Source organism: Rattus rattus, chromosome 1 (genome assembly GCF_011064425.1).
Source record: "Rattus rattus isolate New Zealand chromosome 1, Rrattus_CSIRO_v1, whole genome shotgun sequence".
NCBI classification, from domain to species: Eukaryota; Metazoa; Chordata; class Mammalia; order Rodentia; family Muridae; genus Rattus; species Rattus rattus.
Window position 1 is genome coordinate 31,888,378 of NC_046154.1, and position 20,939 is coordinate 31,909,316.

The 20,939-nt window shown below is 39.6% G+C and overlaps 1 protein-coding gene across 1 annotated transcript in view; it reads left to right on the forward strand.

Annotated features, from left to right (window-relative positions):
* Nucleotides 1-20,939, forward strand: part of LOC116896626 (protein argonaute-3) — a 68,993-nt gene that overhangs the window by 11,796 nt on the left and 36,258 nt on the right. Inside the window, exons 2-5 of the mRNA XM_032897913.1 lie at nucleotides 615-786; nucleotides 9,233-9,353; nucleotides 11,084-11,292; nucleotides 12,187-12,323. Coding sequence (XP_032753804.1) covers nucleotides 615-786; nucleotides 9,233-9,353; nucleotides 11,084-11,292; nucleotides 12,187-12,323 — 639 coding nt within the window. The remainder of the gene's footprint in view (nucleotides 1-614; nucleotides 787-9,232; nucleotides 9,354-11,083; nucleotides 11,293-12,186; nucleotides 12,324-20,939) is intronic.

The following is a 20,939-nucleotide window of genomic DNA, read 5'->3' on the forward strand; positions in this document are numbered from 1 at the left end:
TGGGCACACCTAGCTTACATGGGTTTCCCCAACCCCAACAGGTTCTCACGCTTACACAGAGAACACTTCATCCCCTGAGCCATCCCTCTAGCCTCCATTTGACTTTTTAGCTGAAGTTGTGTTCTTTACTTTCTTTTTCTTGGGTTTGGGTCCTACTTTAGACTATTTTACTGTTGGTCCCTCGCTCCCTGGGTCTAATATGCACGGGCTTATTCATAGGTCTTCCATCAATTCTAGGGCATGCTTATTCTTTTAGGATTTTTGTTTATTTTATGTATATGAATACACCGTAGCTGTCTTCAGACACACCAGAAGAGGGCATCGGATCCCTGTTACAGATGGTTGTGAGCCACCATGTGGTTGCTGGGAATTGAACTCAGGACCTCTGGAAGAGCAGTCAGTGCTCTTAACCGCTGAGCCATCTCTCCAGCCCGGCATGCTTATTCTTTAATGAAGAAAATGAGATGAGATGAAAGAAATTGAAATATTAGGAATAATGTCACCTTTCAGGACCAAGTTTAAACATTTATCAGCTGTGCCAACAGTTCTAATTACTATGCGATTATATAGCTATGGCTTTTAACTGTGTGAAACTTTTTTCTCCTCCCTGACAGGACCCATTGGGGCCCAGCCCCTACTCATAGTGCCCAGAAGACCTGGGTATGGCACTATGGGCAAACCCATTAAACTGTTGGCTAACTGTTTTCAAGTTGAAATCCCAAAGATCGATGTCTACCTCTATGAGGTCGACATCAAACCCGACAAGTGTCCTCGAAGAGTGAACAGGTAAGAACCATGGAGTTTAGCTGACATTTGCTATTTGTATTTGCCGTAATAAATTAGTTACAACTAATAGCAATAACATGACCAGCGATAAATGATCAATCGTTTGGAAATGTGTACTTCAGCAGTATATAAGAAAAATCTTCATGTGTCCTTCAGATTATCACATTATATATGAGCTTACATGTTATTCATATGACAATAATAAGTGCATGCCTTAATCCCAGCATTTGGGAGGCAAAGAGGCAAGTGGGTCTCTGAGTTTAAGGCTAGCCAGGGATAGAGAGTGAATCCAGGAGAGCTAGGACTACCCAGGGAAACCTGTCTTGAAGAGGAAAGTGGGCAGTGATTGGGATGGAGAGTGAATTAAAAAAAAACAAACAAAGACTTGTGAACATAGTTCAAGGAAAATCTAAAGTAACAATGTTTGAAAAAGACATAAAAATCTGATTAGATTAAATTATAACATATATATCATACATATGTAATATATATGAATATGTGTGTAATATATATGATTATATGTGCAATAGATTCTTTGTTTTTAAAGATTTATTTATTTTATTTATGAGTGCTCTGTCTGTATGTAAACCTGCAGAAAGGGGTGTCAGGTCACATTATAGATGGCTATGAACCACCATGTGGTTGCTAGGAATTAAACTCTGGACCTCTGGAAAGAGTAGATTCTTTCGATATATTATTGTATATTGGTTATTTGTATGTGCAGTATATATTTGAATATCCATTCATGCAATAGAAAGCATTGTCGAACCAAAACAAAACAAAACAAAACAAAAAGGTTCGAGTCATGCTTGCATGTCGTTTGAAGTCTGGCCAAGCGTCCTGAGCGTGTCTTTTGTGTTGCTGTTTGGTAGTTCCCTGTACGTCCGTCTCAGCGTCGGCATCACAGACATGGGTCACCGTGGGCCTTTTTTCAATTCCTTCTGAACAGTACCAAAATAGTTAAGGGTCAGGATGCAGCAGTTAGCTCTAGCAAACAGTTTAAAATGGGGGTTGGGGATTTAGCTCAGTGGTAGAGCATTTGCCTAGCAAGCGCAAGGCCCTGGGTTCGGTCCCCAGCTCCGAAAAAAAGAAAAAAAAAAAAACAACAAACAGTTTAAAATGGGTAAAACTGCATCTGCTTGTCTCTTTCTAGTGTAAAGATTGTGTTGCTGCCTTCTATAATGTCAAAGTTATCTTCTCTTTGAGTGACTGGGCTTTTCTAACAGCTCTGAGCATGAGGTGTCTTTCTTGTGCCACATATACAGATATGTAGCAGCAGGGTATTAATAACAATCCTAGAATAGGTATCCTAGCCGAACAAGTTTGCACTGTAGTGGGAGGCGTTCTCCTGGCGAGATACCCAGGAAATGCTGAGTTATTCTGTGAGTCAGCTCCTTGCAGACTTTCTCTCTACACCTCCTTTCTGCTTTTGGGTGTGTGTGTTAGCCTCATCTGCTTTTTTGTTTGTTTGTTTTGTTTTGATTAAAAATGACTATTTTGTGACTAGAGAGATGGCTCAGCAGCTAAAAGCAATGACTGCTTGAGGTAACTCCCAACCATCTGTAACTCCATTCCTGGGGGATCCGACACTCTTCCGGCCTCTGTGGGTACCAGGCAACACATGATGCACAGACGTACATGCAGGCAAAACACTTATACACATAAATACATTTTTAGAATATATGAAAAAAGAAAGAAAATGATCATTTGGTAAGAGAGCAGGTTTAATACTTACATCTAAAACGGTATATGTATTTTTAAAGAGGTGAGTGGTCACAATAACCAGATATTTTAGAAATAGGACCTCAGTTCTGTCCAGCAAAAATGTATATGGGAATGTTAAAAATTTCTTCGAGGTCTTTGAATGTCGAAATGAAATAGTTGTTCATTAAGCTTGAATGTACAGTCTGTGCACTACAGGACGATGGCACTAAGATGTATGTGGGCAGTGATAGTTGATGTAAGAGTGGGAAGGTAGGCTGCAGCCTTTTATTAGACTCAACATACTCACGTAAGTTCCATTGTCAGAATAATTGCCAGATAAATTCTAAATTTATTATTAGATAAATTTAATATTATTCTAAACTGTAGCTTGAAGTTCTGGAAAGAAAAAAAGAATTTTATTTTCTGCAAGAATTCTCCTTTCCCCAGACTAAGCTTGGTAATGAAAGGAAGCCATTGAAAATTAGATAAAACTTAGCTCCATTTACTTAAATTTCCTTTCCAAAATTCTTTTCTTTTTAAAATTTATTATATATATACATATATATAAACATAACCACATCGTAGCTGTTTTCAGACACACCAGAAGAGGGCATCAGATCTCATTACAGATGGTTGTGAGCCACCATGTGGTTGCTGGGATTTGAACTCAGGACCCTTGAAAGAGTAATCAGTGCTCTTAACCGCTGAGCCATCTCTCCAGGCCTCAGAAATTATTTTCTTAAATATTCTTTTTTAAGTTAAAATGTTGGGCTGATTGGCCTAGCATGGTGGCCCACTTTTTTAATCATTGAACAGAGACAGAGGAAGGTGAATCTTTGAGTTCTAAACAATCTGGTCTACGTAGCAAGTTCCAGTACAGTCTGAGCTACACAGTCTGAGCTTCCCCATCTAAAACAAACAAAATGCTGGCAAGATTGCTGAGTGGGTAAAGGCCCCTGTTGCCATACCTGATTACCTGAGACCCACATGGCAGGAGGAGAGAACTGATTCCGACACATTGTCCTCTGGCCTCCACATGCATGCCATGGCCCATACACCTACCCACATACATGCCTACATACATACACACAATAAATAATATAATTTAAAATTTTTAATTAAAATGAGTAAGCTTAAATTTTTTTCTCAACCCTATTTTTAATATGGGTTCTTAAATGCTTTAACCTCCCTTCTAGCCCACCACCCTCCAGAGGTAGTGGGAAAAAAAGACTATAAGGAGAAGTGAATCTGTTTAGAAATTGTTCTTTGGAGCAAATCTAATCTTAGTGGTCAGGAAATCAGTAGCTCAGTTCACAGGGTTCAGCAGCGGCAGCTCGATCCGGTACTTCACAAATATCCCAGCCGTCCAGTTCAGTAGTGTCGGGATGGCAGACTCGAATCATCAGCAGTGACACAACCTACCAGAAACACCAAGGCCTCAGCCAAATCCACACAAGTCAGCAGGATCAGTTCGGCTGGGAGAAGTTCTTTGCCATGCCTCTCAATGAAGCTAAGGCACACAACCAAGAAGCGATGCTAAGCTAGTTAGACAAGTCTAATCGCAGTGCGTTGAGTCCTATTTTACTCCCTTCAAACATCACGTGTCCTCATTGGGTCTTGCCTCCTCACGAGTCTGTATCTTAGCAAAAGTCTACATCAATCTGTATTGGCTGACATCACTCTGCCAATCAGCCTGAGTCTGAGGAAGCAGCAAGGAGCCGCCAGACCACCACCAGAAGTTTTTTTGGTGCATTTCTCTCTATGGAGTCACAACCAACAGAGCTCAGCTGTGCAATTTTAGATGAACTACTACATGTATGTTGTTAGCAAAGACTCCTTCATCATGTGTCCTTTCACGTGCTTGCTTTAGCAGAACATCCTTTCGCCTGTATTTGCAAACACTCCTTCACGTGTTTACCCCAGCAAAGCACCATCCAGTACAACTGACTTTCCAAAGAAACCATAATTTCCACTTCAAAATGTTACGTATTTTGGTTATACAGTTTCATGTCTTATAAAGCTAAGAAATTGTTTTAATGATATACACAAATATTCTGCTAAAAATTCTCCATTGGAATAAAAAGAGTCAGACTCTATTCCCACCCTCTCCACGTCTATTGTTATAATAGAAAACAGATATTCCATAACCACGCTATACTGAGACTCAGCTAATAGTACCTGATGACTGCTAGAATTCGTTCTTGGTATTAGAATGTTTGAAAGTTACATGTGTCGGCTCACACTTGTAATCCAGCATTTAGGAGGAAGGTTGAAGTAGGTGGCTTGGTATGAATTTGATGCCAGCTTTAGCCTATAGAGTGATAACTTGTTATTTATAAAAGAAAAAGGAAGAACAGTTTACTAAATTTGATGATAATGCATTGTGGCATATCCATTTATCATTTGAAAAACCTCTGTTATACTTGAAACATTTGTGAGGGTCTATGGGAGTGCTCAAAGTATTTGTTTTGCAAGCATGAGGACCCCATTCATCCACACTCATGCACACACATGTGCACATGCACACACCCATACACACTTGTACACCCCACACACATATACACATACATACAAATTCTTACAATTTAAATAAATTCTAACTGATAAGCATGATTTCTTTTGTATTTTTGCTTTTGCATAATTGTAATTTTAACATTTTAATATTTCATTGACTTAGGATTTCTGTTGCTGTGATGAAACGCCATGACCAAAACAAGTTGTGGGGGGGAAAGGATTTATTTGGCTTACACTTCCATATTACTGTTCATCATCAAAGGAAGTTAGGGCAGAGACTTGAACAGGGCAGGAACCTAAAGGCAGGAGCTGATGCAGAGGCCCTGGAGGAGTGCTGCCTGCTCTTCACAGCTTGTTCAGCCCCGTTTCTTCTATAACTCAGGACCACCAGCCCAGGGATGGCACCAGTCACAGCGGGCTGGGTCCTCCGTCATGAATCACTAAGAAAATGCCTTACAGGCTTTCTTATAGCCTGCACTTACAGGGGCATTTCCTTACATGAGGTTCCCTCTTGGATGACTTTAGCTTGTCAAGGTGACATAGAACTAGCCACCACAATTAAAGATTTTCATTGAGGCATTTGCATATATGTATATCTCTTGGCTTTATGAGTGTTTCACATGAATGTTTGTGTGCCCTGTGTGTGCCTATAGACAGTTGTGAGCTCCCATATGGGCACTAAAAACTGAACCCCGGTTCTCCGTAAGAACAGCAAATGTTTTCCGAGCTGTCTCCAGCTCCATGTGTATCTTGCACGTAGCCATAGCACTCCTCAACTTTGCTTCCTATACTGAATGCCTTCTTTATGTTGTCTCATTCCCTGCCTACTAATGCTATCGGGGCATATACTTTTCTTTTTTAATTCTAGCTTCCAAATAGGAAGGTAAAATATGTAGCACTTGTACATCTGTGTCTGCCTCATTCCTTTAGTATATGACTGGTTTCATCAAATTTCCTCCAGTTGACAGGATTTTTTTTTCTGCCAAGCTGAGAAATAACATTTATGTATACATATGTATGTATATGCAAAGATTTAAAAAAATCTAAATGCTTCTAGTTCTAAGTATTTCAGATAAGGAATATGCAGTCTGTATTGATGTAGTGTTTCTTGAACAGCATCTCAAAAGTATGAAGCCACGGGTGAAAAAATCGATTAATTCAGTAATATAAATTATGGATTCAGTTAAGTAGGTATGTAGTCAGTGTTAAAACAGTTGTGGGCAGGGTTGGGGATTTAGCTCAGTGGTAGAGCGCTTGCCTAGCAAACGCAAGGCCCTGGGTTCGGTCCCCAGCTCCGAAAAAACAAACAAACAAACAAACAAACAAAAAAAACAGTTGTGGGCAAAGATACTTATAGTGACTAATCCTGACTGCGAATTACTATCTAGAATATAAATAGGGGATTGGGATTTAGCTCAGTGGTAGAGCGCTTGCCTAGGAAGCGCAAGGCCCTGGGTTCGGTCCCCAGCCCGAAAAAAAAAAAACCAAAAAAAAAAAAAAAAAGAATATAAATAGGATGTCTTTAGTTCAACAGGAAGAATGTAGAACTCTGGTGGGTGCAAAGGGAACAAACAGGGCATTTGCAGATGAGTAGTAACACACCCGAATGTTCAAATTACTTAGTAGTGAGTGAGAGCTAAATTTAAAGAGGTTTTAAGTTATGCCTACCAGGGTGTTGGGGATTTAGCTCAGTGGTAGAGCGCTTGCCTAGCAAGCGCAAGGCCCTGGGTTCGGTCCCCAGCTCTGAAGAAAAAGAAAAAAAAAAGTTATGCCTATCAGGCTAGTAAATATTAGAAAGCAAAATCTTAATTGAGATAAATAGAACATCAGAGGTTGTAGATGATTAGAACAATTTAGGAGAGCAATTCATTGTTCATAGTAGTTCCTTGATAAAGTTCACTTAGACCTACACTCCTTCTGGGTACATATCCAGAGGTGAATTCTTATCTCAGCTCATAAGGCTGCCTGTATGGAAAGGATGCACTGCAGCTGTGTTTTCTTTCCGGCTGTCAGTCTGTTAGATGAGTAAAGTCTACTTGATGGGACTGTAGACTATGTTGTATCAGTCACAATTGAATCAAGTCAGTTTATAATCATTTACACCTGCTTTTCACAGAGGAAGCCTTTGAAAATAATTGTGAAAAATAACTATTAAAATAGTGACTGATCGAGGTTGGGGATTTAGCTCAGTGGTAGAGCACTTGCCTAGCAAGCGCAAGGCCCTGGGTTCGGTCCCCAGCTCCGGAAAAAAAAAAAAAATAGTGACTGATCTTTCCACAGCAGTGTGACACATAGAAGGTCACATAAGAACACATAGGAGTGCATGGCCTATCAAGCACATCAGAAGGGATTACTTAGGAGAACGGGCACAGGAAATGGAGCTGGCAGGGGGGACAGCAGTTACCTCAAGGGCTTCTATGGGTCAAGAGCTGACAAGGATGATGGACTTGGCTCTTTTATTTTTCTTTCTCTGTAGACCAGGCTGGCCTGGAACTCAGAGATCCACCTGCCCCTGATGCATGGGCCACCACACCCAACCCTAGCACAGGCTTCTGTATTTTAGGAATAAAAGTGTAGCATCAGGGTTTATTTAGCAGTGATATCTTTTAAGTAGAATTGGAGGAGAAAAAAAAAAGAATGAAAAAATTAAAGACATTAAAAACAAAAAGAGTAAGTAATTCAACTGCTAGAACTAAAGTCTTAAGGTGGTGGCAATCCAGATAGGAAAGTTACCAATGCTGTGGAGAGGTGGGTCATCAAGTTGTCAGGTAAGGAGCAGTTTCAAACTGAGGAGAATGGAGGCACCGCTAAGTAAATAGAATTCATAACAAAATACAGCCAGATTTCACTCAGGAGTAAAGTTGTTCAATTCAGCTTTACATGCCTTTTTCTCAGTTTTGGAAGGTCACTGAACCAGATCTATTGTCCACTACTAGAAAATTTATTAAGGAATCACTATGTGCTGTATATCAAAGCAGGACGTCTTTATCTCTGAGATATTTTGGCCCCGCTATTCTAATACCTCTACCATTTTGGTGAGTGGTTTGGACCACTCAATTCTAATACACGAGATCTATATACTGTATTTGACGGTGATATATATTTTTTAAATATTGGACTTTAATAATGGCCACAAAAGGAAACTTTAAACAGCAGAGTCTTTAAAATTTGTTGAACCCCAAGGTTGAGGAATCAAATCTTTGGTGTCACATTACACATGAAAGACATGATATTGATTTAAAACACTTTTCAGTAAAACACAAAATTTGAAAAACAGGGTGGGAAATAGAGAATTTTTTGGTTCTGTGTAGAAAATTTTCCGGGGAATTAAGTCTGCTTGATTTCTTCTTTGTTCTAGAAAATTTTGATTTTCTTCTCTCCCTTTCCTCCCTACTTGTCTGGGCTAGATTTTAATCTTTTGATTCTACTCATCCCAGTACTGGATAAGTGTACTCTCATTGTGATGTATTGTGATTGTGTAAAGAATTCTTCTCTAGACATAAATTGGCATAGATCCTTTTAGATATCTTTTACTGTCTTAAAGCATTTATGAGTAAAATAATATATCAGTTGTAGGTACTTGGTATAATTCTCTGTAGTCTATAATTTTTTAATGCCATTCCATGTTACTATATATTAGGATCAAAATGTTTGCTGAAGGACACTAGAGTTTTCTCTTTGTGGTACTGGGGAGTGGGCACAGGGCCTTGTACATGCTAGCAAATGTTCTGCTGCTCAGCCCCATCCCCAGCCGGACATTCCACAGCCCCTCACTGACTGGGTGGTGTTGTAAGAGGGGACTATAGAGAATATACATAGATGTGTTCCCTGCTCTCATAAACTCACTGTAGGAATGGAGAATATAATTGTAACACAATAGACTGTTCTAAATAGAGATCTAATAAGATGTATTTTAGCACTGTGCAAAGAACATCTTTTTGAGAAAGAAAGGAAAATAGTTGGGGAGTCCTTAGAAAAGATGAAAGAGATTTTGAATCAAATTCTGATATTAGTTTTCTGATCAAGAGTATCCCAAAATGATTAATTTGTTGGACTTATTTTTTTTTTGATTTGAGAATTATGATCATTCTTTGCCTGCTACTTTAAGCTGTGGTCTGAAAGCAAATCTCGTTTGAGGTTATTAAACAGTTCCAGGAACTATTTCGGTTGGTGACTTTGTGTTTCATCTTGCAGAGGATTGTGTGAATGTGTTTTTTCCCTTTCTTAGAGAAGTAGTTGACTCAATGGTTCAGCATTTTAAAGTGACTATATTTGGAGACCGTAGACCAGTTTATGATGGAAAAAGAAGCCTTTACACAGCCAATCCACTTCCTGTGGCAACTACTGGGGTAAGCTGTGTTTCTTACTGTAAAGCTATTCTTGTGCTGTATCGCCTTTATTCTCTTTTAGATGTGTTTATTCTTATTTTATGTGATTTACTGATTCTTATTTTATATGCTGTTTTGCCTGCCAGTATGTCTGTGCACCATGTTTGCACCATGCTGGAGGAGGCCAAAAAAGGACATCTGATCTCTTGTGATCAGAGTTATAGCCAGTCATATGCAGCCATGTGGGTACTGGGAACCAAGCCTAGGTCCTCTGCAAGAACAAGTACTCTTAACCACTGAGCCATTCCCTCGATCTCCCTTTAAATTATTTTACTACCATTTAAAATTATAATCTGTGCTAGTAGGATCATTTTTAGACTTCTGTTGAGATAATTGGAGGTTTACGAAAAAAGCTTCAAGAATAGTGCAGAACACTCATATACCCTTCACTCAGATTCACTAATGCCTTTAACATTCGCTGCATTGATTTAAACATCTTTTTCTTACTCTCTTTTGCTCTTTCATTATTGCTTAATATATTGATATAAAGAAACACGTATATACGTACTTACCTTTTCCTAATCCATTCACACTTGGGTTGCATACATTATGCCCATTAATAATACTTTAATATGTATTATTCCCTAACAATACGGATAAAAACTACCAACTTAATTAAATTTAATATTGACATAAGACTTTTTAAATTGATAATCCATATACTAACATTGCCCATTGTTTAATTATGTTCTTTAGGGTCTTCCCCTCCTCTGAGAAAGAATCCAGTCCAGGATCATGCTAACAGGGTCATGTCTTAGGTCTTTATTATGGAACAATTCTCCAGCCTTTTTCTTTTCTTTTTTTAGTTTTTATGTAAGAAATAACCTATAAGGATATTATTCTTACATTTTTAGCAATTGGTGATGTATGCTTGAAAGGATTATTGTTTTCTCCATTCATTTGATTCTGTTCATTTCAAATGTGTTTGTTAGGGTTTTGGTTTTTTTTTTTCAATGTTGGCGTTTGTTTTTTTTTCTTTTTTTTTCTTTTCTTTTTTTTTTTTTTGTCTTGGTTTGTTTTTTTGTTTTTGCTTCCTGAACTCACTCTGTAGACCAGGCTGGCCTTGAACTCACAGAGATCTGTCTGCCTCTGCACCTCGAGTGCTGAGATTAAAGCTGTGTGCCACCACCTCCCAGCTGCCTCTGTTTTCTGAGTGCTGGGATTACCAGCATGAGTCACCATAGCTGGCTCATCCGTGTTGATCTTGAATTTATGAGTCAGGTGACTTTCCAGCCTCTCAGGTAGCTGAGATGATACAAAAGTATTTAGAATTTTAGAATGTTCCCCAATGGCAAGACTCCACCCCAATACACTAGTGCCTTTCCTTTTATCCTTTCCAATCCACTCCCTACAGGTGGGGTTTAACCAGTTTCTTTGTTTCTGGTCTATGCTTCCTTCTCGTGTTTCTTCTTTGCAAAGGAAGCAGAGTCATGATTATTTTCTCATTTTACCAAAAGCTTTTGTCCTTCACAGTCTTTCATACTTGGGTTGTTCATTTAATAATATGGCTGAGAAATGATCAAATAACACTTCCAAAGAGTTCTTCATTCTTTCTTTGCCAAAATGTTAATATTTTTAAGTAGTTTCCAGTGATTTAGAATGATGAATGTAACTACCACAAATAAACTATGTATTTAAATTTACATTTATCTCTTTCAATGTTTTACACTTGGGTCTCGTGACATTAACAGGTAGATTTAGATGTTACTTTACCTGGGGAAGGTGGAAAAGATCGCCCTTTCAAGGTGTCAGTGAAGTTTGTGTCCAGAGTCAGTTGGCACCTACTACATGAAGTTCTGACTGGTCGGACTTTGCCTGAGCCACTGGAATTAGACAAGCCAATCAGCACTAACCCGGTCCATGCCGTTGATGTGGTGCTCCGACATCTGCCCTCTATGAAGTAGGTGGTACTGGCCCCTTTTCCTCTTTATATCTTTAATAAGAAGGGTTTCTTCCTAAGAGAATAGTACATGCCTTCCTTGGTTATCCTTCATGTGTTGTATGTTTTTCATTATTTGATTTGTACAAGAGTATCCTGTAAAATATCCATTAGTTTAGCTAATCTAATGAATTATTTTACAGAGAAATTTCTAGCCTTTTTTCTTAGGACCTATAAGTCTTAAATAATTGGCATTTTCAGATATACTATGAACTTAAGTCACCCGTTTTAAAAGTAATTTCATATTTTATATAATAGTGTCAGATTGTGTTGAAATTGCTGCTCTTGGGCTGGTGATAGGGGACAGGGAGGGTGGAGCATTTGCCCAGCACACCTGAGGTCCTGCATGGGCAAAGCGGGGAGAGAAGTACTATTGTTAAAATCACACTAGAATTTCATATTTCTGGATTTAAATATGTCAAATGTATATCTTTGAGCATATTTATAGAAATAATTTACTCTCTAACATTTTAAAGTTGCAATATTCTTATACTTTGGTAAAAACAAGTTTTTAAGGAACAAGTGAGATAGCAAACGCCTTTAATCCCAGCGCTTGGGAAGCAGAAGCAAGCAGATCTCTGAGTTAGAGATCAGCCTGGTTTACATTGTGAGTTCCAGGCTGTGGAGGACTACACAGTGAGACTTTATCTCAAAAAAAAAAAAAAATAGTAAAATACATTTATATTGCTTTGTAAACTAACAGATTCTTAAAATAGAAAAATCAGAGAAGGCTGCTGCTGAATTTCTTCACTTAGAATAGCTTTTTGCTTTCATTGCATATTTATAATTATAATTCTCATTATAATAAATTCACTGTCTTTGCCTTAGTGTGAGCGTGCCATTTTAATTTTGTAGATATACGCCTGTGGGGCGCTCCTTTTTCTCAGCTCCAGAAGGATACGATCACCCTCTCGGAGGGGGCAGGGAAGTATGGTTTGGATTCCATCAATCTGTTCGGCCTGCCATGTGGAAAATGATGCTCAATATTGATGGTAAGGGAACTAAAGCCATCTTCTGAATTGGGTAGTTGATTTCTATATGACATGTATGTGCAGTTTTGTGTATACAGTTCTATGTACTGGTATCTTAACGTAATACTTGGATGTGTGTGTGTATGTATATATATATTTACATATATATATTCATATATACATGAATGACAACCTAGTAAGACCTTATTTTTATATCTCATCTGTAAACCCTTCATACAGAACCTGTGTGAGAACGCTATTAAACCTGAAACAGACACACGAAAATGTGTAAAAGCCCTGATGTGATCATTTGAAAATTTTATCTTACAAATAATTGACTTTTGTTCTCTTTATTCTTTTTTTTTTTTTTCCTTTTCTTTTTTCCAGAGCTGGGGACCAAACCCAGGGCCTTGTGCTTGCTAGGCAAGCACTCTACCACTGAGCTAAATCCCCAACCCCCTGTTCTCTTTATTCTTAAGTCAGCCTTCCATTATAAAATTCATATCCTTAAGAGAAAAGTGTTGATCTTAGGGACGTAGCCAGGCATCCTGTTGTACTAATATGTTGCTAATCTCATTCTTTTTTTTTTTTATTTCACAAGCCATCTTTTATTAACACAATATATGTTCATAAACTCTAGACAGTATTTTAAAATACACAATCTCTCAAAAGGAAATATTCCACTAAGGAGAACATAGATAACTTTAGGGTCATCAGAGCTAATCTCATTCTTATCTTTAGGTGCTTTCCTACAGACATTTTCAAGCCTTTATATAAGTACAGAGACTAATATGGCAAACTGTCATATGTATGTAGTCATTCTTCATTTTGTTAGAACTTTTCTACCTTTGCTTTTTTTTATTCTCTGCAAATATTTTAAGTCATATTCTACATACATCTCTGAAAATTATGTTTCTTTTTTTAAAAACTGTTCATTACTTTTATTCTTTTATAGTCCAGTCATTACCCCACTCCCAGTCTGCCCTCCCACAGTTCCTCACCCCATTCCTCCTACACCCTGTCTCCAGGAGGATGTCATGTCTTCACCCCCCCTCCCCTGCAGCCCCCTCCAGGCCTACCCACTCTTGGGGCCTCAAGTCTCTCCAGGGTTAGGGGCATTTACTCCCACTGAGGACAGACCAAGCAGTCCCCTGCCCTATATGTGTCTGAGGCCTTGGCCCAGCTTGTGTGTGCTGCCTGATTGGTAGCCCAGTGTCTGAGAGAGCTCAGGGGTCGGGTTAGTTGAGACTGCTGGTCTTCCTATGGGGTCACCCTCTTCCTCAGCTTCTTGCAGCCTTTCCCTAATTCAACCACAGGGGTCCCCAACTTCAGTCCATTGGTTTGGTGTAAGTTTCTTCATTTGACTCGTTTCAGCTGCTTGTTGGGCAGCCACACTAAGCTTCTGCCTGTAAGCACACCATTGCTTCAGAAATAGTGTCAGACCTTGGAGCCTCACCTCAAGCTGGATCCCAATTTGAGCCTGTCACTGGACCTCTATTCCCTCAGGCTCTTCTCCATTTTTGTCCCTGCAGTTCTTTTGACAGGAACAATGCTGGGTCAGAGTTTTTGACTGTGGGACGGTAACCCCATCCCTCCACTTGATGTCCTGTACTGAAGGTGGACTCCACAAGTTCCCTCTTCCCACTGTTGGGCATTTCATCTAAGGTCCCTCCTTTTGAGTCCTGAGAGTCTCTCACCTCTGAGGTCTCTGGTACTTTCTAGAGGATCCCCCCACTTCCCACCCCCAATTCCCACCCAAGGAGATTGAATATTTCAGAAACCCTGAGAGCCAGCAGAATCAAATTTCTTGATGGCCCCAAATATGTCTTTTTCTGTTTAGTTGATCTGAATCAGGATTAACAAGATTTGCACATCACTCTTCTTCCCCTACCCTTGTCTTTTCCTCTTTTTAAAATTTCATTGACTACCTACCAAACCTTCTCACAGAAACCGTATTGTAGAATATCCCCAGTTCATCTTTGTTTTCTTATGACTGGGTTTCTCTGTCCCCTGTATTTTCTGTAAAATAAGTTATCCCTTAAAGTTTGATTCACTTGGGTAGAAGACATGAGTGTTTTATTCTGTCCTATTCGGAGGCACTACTGGGGGTCTAAATGGTAGTGCAAGGATGGACCCAGAGAAGGGCAGTGGGTGAAGGGGCCTCTCTTCATCAGCCCTCTCAGACTTGGCAGTTACTGATGTATGACCTGATCGTCACTCCCAGGACGTTTATTTCACTAGAGATCACCAACTGGTGACTGTTCTCACTCTATTCTTCTTGATTCAGTGAATTCCAAGGCACAGTATCCAGTTGATAACTCACTGACGCTTCTCTTGCTTCCTAGCACAGCTATCAGAGGTGGCCACTTCTGTCTCTATATACCGTTCTAATAGGAATCTCAACTAGCGAGTCCCAAGAGACTCCATACCTTCCCCGGCTAGTCCATATTGTTAAAGAGACTTTAAATTTTTTATTAATGTTTTTATGTCTTAAATTTTAAGATAAGTTCTGTTTTCTCATTTTGTTATAAATTTCTAGTTTCAGTAAGTTGTTAATCAGAGAGTGTAGGAAGTCTCTTTTGTTGTTGTTTTGAAGTTTTAAGAATCAATCCTCTGGGGTTGGGGATTTAGCTCAGTGGTAGAGCGCTTGCCTAGGAAACACAAGGCCCTGGGTTCGGTCCCCAGCTCCGGGGAAAAAAAAGAAAAGGAAAAAAAAAAAAAGAAAGAAAGAATCAATCCTCTGGTTTGGTTTGGTTTGGTGGGTTTTTGTTTGGTAGGTTGGTTGGGTTTTGGTTTTTTGAGACAGGGCTTTCTCTGTCTGTCCTAGAAATGACTCTGTAGACGGGACTGGCCTTAAACTCACAGACATACCTGACTCTCCCCCCACCGCCCCCCCACCAGCGCTAGGATCACACGTGCGCCATCACAGTCCCACTGTGTTATCTTATATCCAATAATTTCTGCTTTCTAAATGCTATGGTTATTGATTAATGTGGCTTTCTTTTTATATCTTTTGGGCAAGTTTGACATTCTTTTATGATTAAAGGATTACAATGCAAGCAAGAAGTTAGAAAAAGATTTTTTTTTAAATGAGTATGAATGTTTTACCTCCAAGAATGTCTATGCATAATGTGCATGGCTGGTACGCAGAGGGCCAGAAGAGGGCATTAGATTCCATGGTACTAGATTTCTGGTAGCCACCACGTGGCTGCTGGAAATTGAACCGGGCTCCTCTGGAAGAGGAGTTAGCTTTCCTAACTGCTGAGCCATCTCTCCAGCCCCATAGGTACATCCTGATATGTTATACAGTGCTTTTACTCTATAGGTCAGCGGTGCTTGTTTTGTTTCGCTCTTTGTTTTTTCTGTTTAATAGATGAACTAAGCCAGATAAATAAGATCTTGACTTAGCAGATTGTGTCATTCTCCACCCCTATCCCCCACTGCTTTTTCGATTTTTAAAGGGTGTGCATTCTGTGGTTTGTTTGTTTGGGGTTTTTGTTTATTTTTGAAACAGGGTTTTACGTAACTCTCATGTCCAATCTTCAGGTGCTATAATTAATGAGAGGGCAAAGTGCTCTTAAAGCGGTAGTTGCAATACTAGAAAGGCCATTTCCTCCTCCCTCTTCCTTCTGTGTTTTTTTTTTTTTAATTTGTTGTTATTTGTTTTTGAGATAGGGAATGGATTTTTACCATTTTGCCTGGCTGGCTTGGGACTTGCTAAGTTTGCCTTGAACTCACAAAAATCTCCCTTCCTCTGTCTCCTTCTACCGTGTGGGTCCTGGAGATAGAACTCAGGTCATTGGGCTTGGCGGTAAGCACCTCTGCCTGCTCGGCCATCTCACCAGCCCTATTCCTTGAGTCCTAAAGTGTTTGCTCTTAGATCCTGCCCTAGTTTCATTAAGATCTTTTTAGTGGGTCCCGGTAGTGCATGCCTTTAGTCCTAGCACTGTGGAGGCAGGACAGGCAGAGCCACATAGGGAGTTCCAGGCCAGCCAAGGCTACATGGTGCGATCCTATCTCACAGAAAAACAACAAAAATTCAACAATGAGAAGACAGAAAAAAATTAATATAGTTTTCCCCCTAAGGACTTTGCTGTTTTAAAGTAATTTTTGGGCTGGAGAGATGGCTCAGTGGTTAAGAGCACAGACTGCTCTTCCAGACGACCTGAGTTAATTCCCAGCAACTACATGGGGGCTCACAACCATCTGTAATGGGATCCGATGTCCTCTTCTGGTGTGTCTGAAGACAGCTAGTGTGTACTCAAATAAATAAAACATAAAAAAAATAAATAAATAAATAAAGTAATTTTCACCGATTTCGTCATATGCTTTGCCATTTTTCAGGTATGATGCACAGCTTTGCTTCTTGTATTTTTTGTGTGAAGGCAGAGTCTCACTGTATAGTATGGCTCAAGTTGTTTTCAAACTCTCCATCCTCCTGCCTCCACCTTTCAGGTGTCCAGTGCTGGGATTGTAAGATGTGCCTCTTCTGTTTTTATGTACTGTCTCTGTGTGGGTGCTTACTTTCTGTCTGTAGCTTAGCTTTGAATGAGATGTATTCTCTGAAGCCCCTGGTAGAAGACGGTAGGAGGGTCATTAGTTGTACTTTAGTAGCAAGATAATTTCCTGGCTTTCTCTGCTTGAGGACTCCATCCAGAAGAGTGGGTAGCCTCACTCCGTCTCCCCTGCTTTCCAGTACTTTCAGTGATGTAAATGCTGCACTCCATTGGGGGTGCCTCTGCTTTGCCTTTAGTTTATAGCTTTCCTGCGCAGTTCAGATTATTCCAAATTAAGAAATTACAGAGCAATCATAGCTGGATCATAAGTAAAAAGGTAGTCTTTCTGGGACTATCCTTTCTAAGCTACTCTCCATATACCCTGATGACATGTTTATACATCCTTTCTCTTTTTCTATCTGAGAGTCCCCCACTCCATTTCAGTTCCAGACGTGACTTTTAAGATAGGACACTTCCTTTCTGGAAGTGAAAAGCGATGTTTCCCCATAGATTTCCTTATACTTATTGACATTCTCCAGCGTTCAGATATGAGTTCTTGTATAGATTTTGCAAGCCTGAATAATCAGGGCCATATTTACTTACAATGTGGCATTTTCTGGGGGTGGGGGTTAATTGCTCAATCTTAGTACTTTTCTTGTTGATATGTATAGAATCTTGGAAAAAGATGAAGAAATTGGGACTAAATTGCTGTTTTGTTTCTACCAAAACGTAAAGGTTAGCTTTCAGAATTAATAAAGGATTTCTAAATAACCCATTGGTCAAAGAAGTCACAAAGGAAATTTGAATTTTGAACAAAACGGTAGTTAATAATATATATCAAAACAGGTATGATTGATTTAAGCAATGCTTAGAAAAAATTAAAACTTTAATGACCTGCTAGAACAGAAGAGAAGCATCAGTAACCTGAGCATTTATCTAAAACTGTTAGAAAATTAAACACAAAGAGACTAGAAGGAAATAAGAAATAAAAACAGGAGATAATGAACTAAAACGGAAATTTAAACCTGTCAGTAGGGAGGCATCACGGGTTCTTAAGAAAGGTAGTGACATGATCGTGTTTGTTTTCCAGAAAGAGACCTCTGGCAGCAGTTTGGAGAATAGATAGAGGAAAAAGGCTAATCTGAGAAGCCAGTAAGGGGCTTCTCAATCACTAGTTCAGGTAAGAGACGGTGACGGCCTAATGTGGGATGGAGAGGAAGGATATATTCCAAGGATTAAGCTGGAAAAGAAAGCAGGCTTAAGTCCCGTTCCCAGAAAAGCAAAATCTTTGGGTATGGCTACCAGCACATGGAACTGATTAGAAATAAATAGACTAGAAACTACAAAGTTTTTAAAGAAGTTATACTTGCAAATAAACTATAAGCCTGTTGCTATATCAAGAGTTTATCCACAGAAGCAGAACTGGTAGGAGATACATAGAGATTTGTCTGTACAATTGTAGTAATCTGAAACCCTTAGAGAAGGTGACAAGGACAGACGTCTTAGACATAATCTAAGAGTTGTCTGTAGATGGAATTTCTTCTTTCCTCCTCCCTTGGGAAGCCTCAGCCTTGATTTTTAGGCCTTTCAACCAACTGAATCAGGCTCGTCCACATTATATCTAATAACAATGTCCCTTATGTTCAGTCACCTGATTATGAGCTTTTATCACATCTATAAAAATAAGTCTGAGTTACGTATCTGTCTTACATATTCTCACAGCACGGTCACCTCCCCTGTAATGCACGTACTACCCTGAGATCATTGTTCTGTGTCTCCTGTAGAGTGGACACACAGAGTACTGTTACTCTCCAGGGGACTCTCACTGCCTAGCAGAACTGGCGGGAAACAAGGAATGAACACATCTGTGAGTGTGGAGAAGGAAAGTCCAATGAGCTTGAAAACCCAGAAATGTTTACAGGACAGTGATATCCAAGCTGAATATACAATAGGAAAGAGACAGGTAGTTTAGATTAAAAAGCAGATACCCAAGAATAAACTTTCTGAAGTCTGTAAAATACAATATTTAACCAAAAGACATGAAGCAATGCTTCAAAACAAAACAGAAACAAATGATGTAATATTTATTTAGAAATCCTAAGATATCAGTTATCCAGAAAATTGATCTGTAAATACAGTACTAAAATAAAATCCAAGTGGATCTGTGTTTGGATTGTCGTTTGTTTTGGAAACAGGCTTTTATTATGTAGCCTAGGCTGTCCCAGACTCTCTACATAGACCAGAGTGGCCTCTGCCTTCCAAGTGCTGGGATTAAAGGGTTGTACTATCACATCCAGATTAATAAGCCTGTGTCTGTGTGGAAGGACAAAAGACCACGAGAAACCAATACAGTTTTAAAGAAAAAGGAATGGCCCTGTTTATTATGAAACTGTAGCATTTTTACCACAGTGCCGCAAATGTAGAGGTCGGCAGATTTGTCAAGAGAACAAGGCAGCTGTATATTTATGGAAATTTGTAAATATCTTAGGTGGCATTTCAAGTTAGTGGAGAAGAAGTAAAATAGTAAGTTGTCTCACATCTTAAAAAACTTATTTCTGTGTGAATTATAATCCTAAATTTGAAAGGCAAAATGTGAAATTATTTAAGCAAAATGAAAGAGTCCTAAGTCTGAACAAAATACAGAATGTAACCTAGAAAGGAAAAATCCTAGAGACAGAAGACTCAATAAAGTGCCTTCCACACATGCATAAGGACCTGAGTTTAGATCTCCAGCATCCAAGTTTTAAAATGTCAGGTGTGGTGGCGTGTACCTGGAATCCCATTGTGTTTGGTTGGTTGGTTGGTTGGTTTGGCTGATTGGTTTTTCAAGACAGGGTTTCTGTGTGTAGCCCTGGCTATGGTCAAACTCACTTTGTAGACTAGGCTGGCCTCTAACTCAGAAATTCTCCTGCCTCTGCCTCTTGAGTGCTGGGAATAGAGGTGTGTGCCACCAGTGCCCAGCATTTGTAATCCCATTGCTGGGGAGCCACGGAGGAGGGTTGAGCTTGCTAGCCGGGCACCCATTTGCCTCTTTTTAAATTAAAATTTTAAAAATGTATGTATATGAGTGCTCAATTTGCATGTATGCCTGCATGACAGAAGAGAACATGAGTTCCCATTGCAGATGTGAGCCACCATGCGTTTGCTGGGAATTGAACCCAGGACGTTTGGAGGAGCAACCAGTGCTCTTAACCACTGAGCCATCTCTCCAGCCCCTATTTGTCTTTCTAATCTCAATTTTGAGCTAGAGAAGTTTCTACTCTTTCTACTTTCTAGAAGTTTTCCTCAGTTTTCTCCCTTCGTTCACTTTTTAATCTCTATTTCATTAGCGGCACTTTTCTGCTTCCTGGACACTACATCTTAAGATAGCACTCTATCAGCCTCTTTGACCTCTCTGAGCACAATGGCTCAATCTGGATTCTTACGTTCCCCTTAAATTCCCCTTTGTTTGAGTTTTGTTTGTTTGTCTTGGTATCTGAACATGTCTCAGGGCTCAGTGGGAGTGTCTAAACACCCCAAATGGAAGTCCTGTGTGCACAAAGTCATCTCATCAACCTGCACCTTCATAATAGGGTGCACTCATCCCCTAGTTTAGGTTGGATATTGTAATCCTTAGGTCTCTTCAGAGTAGGTAGGATTAGCGAAAGATTGGCCTTCTTTGATCGCCAGCATTCTGAAAGCCAAGTTGGAGAATCTAGCCAGAGGAATTTCTGTGTGAGCTTTTGGTGTTGACACTCATTTAATCCCCTGTTGGTGGTACAGTCCTGTGCCTTCAGCTATGCTGGCATCCTCCTTCCGGGGAGCTTTTGTTTTGTTTTACCTTTTTCAGAGAATGAACTGCCACATAGAAACACAAGGGCAGCTGCCCATTAACGAGACCCAGACAGGGGCTGGGACTCAGCCTGTGTCTCAGACTGCTTTTCTACCTAACTACCCATCCATCCATCCAACTACCTATCATCCATCCATCCATCCATCCATCCATCTCACTAGCCCCCTAATTTTTTTTTTAAATCACTGTGGTTTTCCATTTCAGAGTGATTAATCTTTTTTTTAATCCTTACTTATTTTTATTTATATAAGTACACTGCAGCTGTCTTCAGACACACCAGAAGAGGGCATCGGATCCCATCACAGATGG